General features: G+C 38.2%; 1 protein-coding gene and 1 pseudogene across 2 annotated transcripts in view; one reads left to right on the top strand and one right to left on the bottom strand.

Annotated features, from left to right (window-relative positions):
* The first annotated feature begins 203 nt into the window (after positions 1 to 203).
* Positions 204 to 6000, top strand: part of MRPS9 (mitochondrial ribosomal protein S9) — a 61198-nt gene continuing 55401 nt past the window's right edge. For both annotated transcript variants that reach the window (XM_090281872.1, XM_090281873.1), the window contains exon 1: positions 204 to 375. In XM_090281872.1, coding sequence (XP_090137998.1) covers positions 241 to 375 — 135 coding nt within the window. In that variant the 5' untranslated portion in view covers positions 204 to 240. The remainder of the gene's footprint in view (positions 376 to 6000) is intronic.
* Positions 2248 to 3120, bottom strand: LOC150006585 (leucine carboxyl methyltransferase 1 pseudogene; annotated as a pseudogene).

Below are 6000 nucleotides of genomic sequence, written 5' to 3'. Positions count from 1 at the left end.
GGCCAAGATGAATGACTGATCCACGACCTCTCCAGCAGGCTGTCAATGCGGGCCAGGGGGTGGAGTCGGACACCACCGGTAAGCTCACGCACCCTATCAGCCTTGTTGGGCTGCAGGACACGCCCCTTGTTTCAAACCCTTCCCCAGAGCTCCCGGACCTCCGGAACCCAGCCCGCCAGCGCCTGCGCAGTCCCTAGGCCCCACCCCTCTGCCCTCCTGCCCAAGCGTTCCACGGCCAAGATGGCGGCCCCCTGGGTGTCTTCCTACGCCGCACTTTCTTACCGGCTCTTTATCGGGGTTAAGGTTAACCTGGCTCGGAGACAAGTCCTTTGGAGAGTCGCGGCTGCAGAACTGCAAACAGTTTCCGGATATCAGGTAAGGCCTGGGAGAAGTGGAAGTGCTGGTCCCTGTAGCGCGAGGTTATGGAGCAAGCGCCGCTGCTTTCCCCTGCTGTGTCGCTTGCCCTCGGATAGGGACCCCTAATTAGGGTCTCAGGTGCTCAGTCGACTTTTGAGGTTGAGAGGGGAGAAGTGGGTATTGGTTTTGAGCAGCCACTCTCGAGGTCGCTTCAGGGGTTGGCAGAGTGCAGGCGGGACTAGAGCCAGGAGTTCCTGCGTACGTGTGGTGTTGGGTTGAGGTCTTCCCACCTGCGCCGCTGTCTGGGAGGGAGCAGGGCCGCGCCCCAGCGGTTGAATGAGACCTGGACTTTCGCAGCGGCCTGGAGACTTAGCGGAGGAGAAAGTCACACAGTGGAGAGGATAGATAGTGACTTTTTAAAGTGTCTTGCATTTGTGTAGTTTCCGTTTTCTTAATTTTCCCAAAACTTTGTGGAGAAATGGGGACCAGAACCTGAGCATTTCATTTACTCCTGAAGGCATTGGGAAGCTGCCTTCCCAGATGGTGGGATGGTGCCTTTCACTGACATGGCATCTCAAAAGGAGGAACAGATTTGAGAGGGAAGAAGACGAGTTCATTTTTGGATATAATTGTAATTCAGGCATCCGTGAGATGTCCAAGTGGAGATTCCCCATAGGCACATAGATAGGAAAGCCTGTGGTTTAAGAAGATAACTGATTTACGAGACCTGTGTTACCTTGTAGGTGGTAATCGAGGCCATGGAAATGAAGTAGATCAGTTAGGAAAGGTGTACTAAATGAGGAATAAGCAAAGGGACAGGGCCCTGAAGGACAAACAGTCAAGGAAGATGAGCCCCTAAGAGATTGAGAATGAGCAGAAGGGAAAAAAGACAGTGTTGGTGTAATGGACAACAGGGAAATTTTTCAAGGAGGGAATGATAAAGTTACCAAATATTGTGAAATCAAATATTATGATCTGAAATATATGTTTAAAAAAAAAGAACGCTATCATTTTTCTATTTTTAAATATTTTAACCTAAATCAACCAATCCATCTTTTCATTTATTCATCAAACTTTTGTTTTTATTATTTCTTAATGGAAAATATTCTAGAAGTTATTTTTTCTTACATCTCTTTCGAGTAGGTCTTTCCTGTATACACACAATTATCTATAAAAGGGACTGTAGCACACAGAATATTAGAATATTTTTATTTGTTGACACTTAATATGTGTGCCTGTACGGGGAGTTGCTAACTTTCCCTCCCTGGAAGTCTTGAACCTATATATTCTCTGGGTCTTTCTCTGTCTTCTTTTGGTCTTATACAAACTGAAAAGCATATGCATACTTTAAAAAAAAAATAGATCCCATTGTATTTTTGGCTTCTCTAACTTACGTATATAATAGGAACCTCTCCAAGTCACCTATTATGTATCTAGCTGCTGTCTAATTTTATGTGGTGTGAATGTAGCAAAGTTAATTTAGTAATCAATGGGCATTTGCTTTGTTTCCATTTTCTTCCCATTAATGAAGTCCTCAGTAAACATCCTTCTATAGTTCTTAGGTACTGACACATTTATTTCTGTGGAAGAGAGTTCCAGTTTTGAGGTTATGCCGCGAAGGATGTGTACATCTTACATTTAGTAGATATTCCTACATAGCTTTCCAAAAAGGCTGTAGCAGTTCACATTCCATCATTGATGTATGAGTGTGCGCCCTTTTCTACCTGCATTGGGTATTATTATTTTTTCAAAGATGATTTCTAGTAACAGGTGTCTCAAGTGTAGAATGGACTGGTAGATGAGACCTGGCCATCCCTCAGGAAACTGAGCATATTAGCTCAGAGAAGGTCAGTGGCTGCAGCTTCTGGCTCAGCAGGAGCATTGAACAGATTAGCAAGAGATCTTCAGACTTAGCTTGCTTCCTCCTTGAGTTGCCCAGCAGAGGTAGTAGCACTGATGAGCTGCTCCAGAAGCTCCATTTTGTCCAGGAATTCTAGGGGCTCAATTATGCTGTACAGTTCCATCATATTTTTGGCTGATGCTTTTTCCCACTTATTCAACGACAGCCATTGTTTCTGAGATTACCATCCCTGTCAGGTCACAATATCATCTCTGCTGGTTTTCAGTCATGATCTGCCCAAACCGGTCATCCATATTCATCTGTTTGTAGTTATGAAAGTGGCAGTCCCAAAACTGCTGGCAGCCCACTTGATTAGGTTTGCAGACTACTCTGGAATCTTGTAAACCAGCACAGTTATCAGGATTGTTGTTACAATTGTGTGTTCATGTTACTTTTCTTTAGTTTCTCTTCCAGTTAAGATAAATCTTTTGAAGATCTGCTCCAATTATGGCATATCTCTTTGAATCTTTGTGTCCATCGATTTGAAGTGTGTCCTCTGAATGTAATTCTCAAATGGTTTTGATAGGAGAGGCTTAAATTTGATTCTGTGCAGCTTTCTTGTGACTATCTTTGGAACGTCAGCTTCAAAATATTTACTTGGCAGATCTTGATTCTTTAATATTCAGAAGGTGGTATCCATCCCAGCCCCAAGGTTTTAAATATGACAGTGCCATTCTGCCTTCTGTAGAAATGCCTTTGTAAGCTGACCGATGCCATGGACTTGAGCAAAATATTCTGTTAATTTCAGGGGTCTTTCTCTTTTAGATAGGCAATCTCACAAGATGCTGGATGTAAGGGTCATCCCATTAGCCAATGCTTAGTGCAAACCTTTTGCACATAGAAACATCTTTGCAGGGTCCAGATTATGGTCTGTTTTGCTATGCTAAAGAACTTGAATTTTTTTCTCTCTCACAAATTAGATTACTATGTATATTATAAGCAGTTTACAATCATGGTGTACTATAAAGGTTACCCATGAATTCTTAAATTGTATATCAATATCTTTAATGTAAGAATGCTTATTTAGCTTTCTATCGTATTTATGACTTGTAATAAGGAAAAGCAGTAGACCAACTTCTATTTTGAAAGATATTACTACACAATCTTGATAATATGTCCTCTTAACTTTATTTTCTACTAAGCACTTTCTTAGTGCTTAAACTTTCCATGTTTACTGAGCCAATATGTCCTTGCTGAATTGGACTGTCTGCCAGAGAAAAATGATCAATGACATTTGGTGGCTTAGCCCTTGTATATTTTGGTTTTATTGTAAAAACTTTGATGTCTTTGTCTTAAGTGTCTGTTATTCTCATCTCTCATTTTACGGGCTCCTGGAGCTTTTAATGTCCTATAATAATCCACATTTTCTCTAATCTCACATTTGTCTTAACCTTTTCTTTTATTCCTCAAACTATTTTTTCCTTTTCCTTTTCCTTTTTCCTTTTCTATTCAAATTAGCAGCAGATTCTTTCTGTTCCATTTTTATCCAATTGAACAAAAGAAAACTCCTTAATACTTCTGTTAATACTTTTAAAGTAGTGTGTAGCACTGGCATTTGGCCAAATATGGGACATCATTGCTCTGTCAGGAGGTGTCTGCTTTGGCAACCTGCTTGATTGAAATTGTAGTTGTCTGATGCAGTGATTATCTTTAAAAAGAAACATATCTGTCAAGTTGTATCTACAATTCCATAAAAACAAAGTCTGAGGAAACTCTGTCATAACTTCTCAGTTGGAAGTAGAACCTGAAGAAAATTTTGTTGGAAATTGTATTTAACTTTGACAAAGCAGATCCTCTCCAGGAATTCTTACTCTTCTCAGCTAAAGGTGTGGTGGTTTCACATGCAGCCTCATCTTTCTTAGTGGTTTGTACTAATGAATAATGGACTTCTTTGAATGTAAATATCTTTGTGTGAATTTGCTTCTGGAATAATTCATAGCATTTAATAAATATACTCAGTAGTCTGATACAGATGCTGTGATGGCTTTGTAACTTTAATAAATATTATGAATTCCTAGAATGTCATATTCTTCAGCAGTATGTGCAAATGTCTTTGAAAAGATTCTAAAGATCCTAGAAATTGTCTGAAAAATAGCAAATTAAGAACATGTTTTCTTAAAGCCATTTATGAACAGTAAACATTTTACAGATATTTTTAAAGTCTCATTTATGTTAAAAGTACAAAAGCTGCCACTTCGTGTCACAAACTCCAGAGAATATAGACAGACAAAAAGTAATTTTAAATCAAGTGAAGAAGTTTTCAAGCCAATAATGAACTTTTATTTGAGATGATGCTAAAATGTTGTAGGAATAAAAAGAGAAAAGGAGCAGTGTATAAGAGAGAGATGAAGAAAACACAACAGAGCATTTACTGAACAAAATGGAAGAATTATTTTTAACTAGTTCACACTAATGAGAACATTTAAAAAAAGGTTGGATGAGGGAGCATTCAATGAAATGGGATAAGACAAAAAGATGTGATTAAAAGAAACTGTTAAGGAAAGAATTTTGAAGATAAATCAGTGATACAAGAAGCTAAAAACTAAGAGTGCATAATTGACACTGCAGAAAAAGGAATAAAACCATGTAGTAAAGGTTTAAAAATAATAGAGTGGGGGAAAAAAAGGTCAAGAAATAAGACTAAGAGAGGCTGATAAATATATATATGGAGGACAGAATAATAGATAATTACTGTGATTGAAAAAAGAATAAGTACGCAAGAATTCAGTGGATATTGCTTTATTGCTAAAGTTGGTAGGAGGAATACATGTAAACATTTTATCAGAGACATATGGATAATCACTAGTAAAATAAAAGGCTGTATATAGTCTAAATTCCCAGATCAAAAGATAAATTTTAAAAAGTACAGACCACATAGCAAAAGAAAGAAAACAGGAAGGAAACATAAAAATATATAAAGGTAAAATATGATTAAAAATAAGACTGTATATATTAAAGCCCATTTATATGGGATATTCTCATGTATTAAAAAAATCCTCATGGTCAAAAAAAAAACAAAACCTAAAATGACTCAATTTAAATAAAAAAATATGGGCAGTAATATTCCAGGGAAGTGCAAATGGGAATTTAAGTGTTGCAGTATTATTATCCAACAGAATTGAGTTCAGGATAAAAGTATTACACGTGAATGGAACACTTTATAATGCTGAAGAGTACAGTCTGCAGATTGAACTCTCCTGAACTAAATGGTGCATTCAGTATACCACTGAAACATACAAAGGAAATATATAGGACACACAGATAATTGACAAAGAAAATATTACAGATAGTATATATGTATAGATTCCAGTTTCTTTGGTATTATTCTCTTGGCTCCCGTCCAGATAAATACCCACTTAAATATTTTTTCTAATTTTTTCCCTTTATTCTGTCTACCCTCTACAGCCACCCTTTGGATATAAAGTATGCAGTCTATCAAACCTGTTACTCCTTACCCTGCAGATCATCTCATGTCCTATTTCACAAAATAATGGCCAGAAGACATGTTACCTTACTCCACCTACTCTCCTTCACAAACCATTTTGCTTCTTTGCATAAAAGAGATGTTTCTCATTCTAACACTAATGCCTGCCATTTCCCCTCCTCTTAACGGTGTGTTAATATTGTGTCCTGAGATTATTTATAGACTATCGCTCAGATCTCTCCTGTGCCTCACACTTCCTGGACCCCTTTCCTGAGATTGTCTGTAAGGCATTTCAAACTCATCATTGCAAAACTAAATA

This window comes from Furipterus horrens, unplaced genomic scaffold (assembly GCF_987537825.1).
Source record: "Furipterus horrens unplaced genomic scaffold, mFurHor1.1.pri manual_scaffold_6, whole genome shotgun sequence".
NCBI classification, from domain to species: Eukaryota; Metazoa; Chordata; class Mammalia; order Chiroptera; family Furipteridae; genus Furipterus; species Furipterus horrens.
The sequence above is the reverse complement of the archived record's forward strand: the minus strand, read 5'-3'. Positions and strand labels throughout refer to the sequence as shown.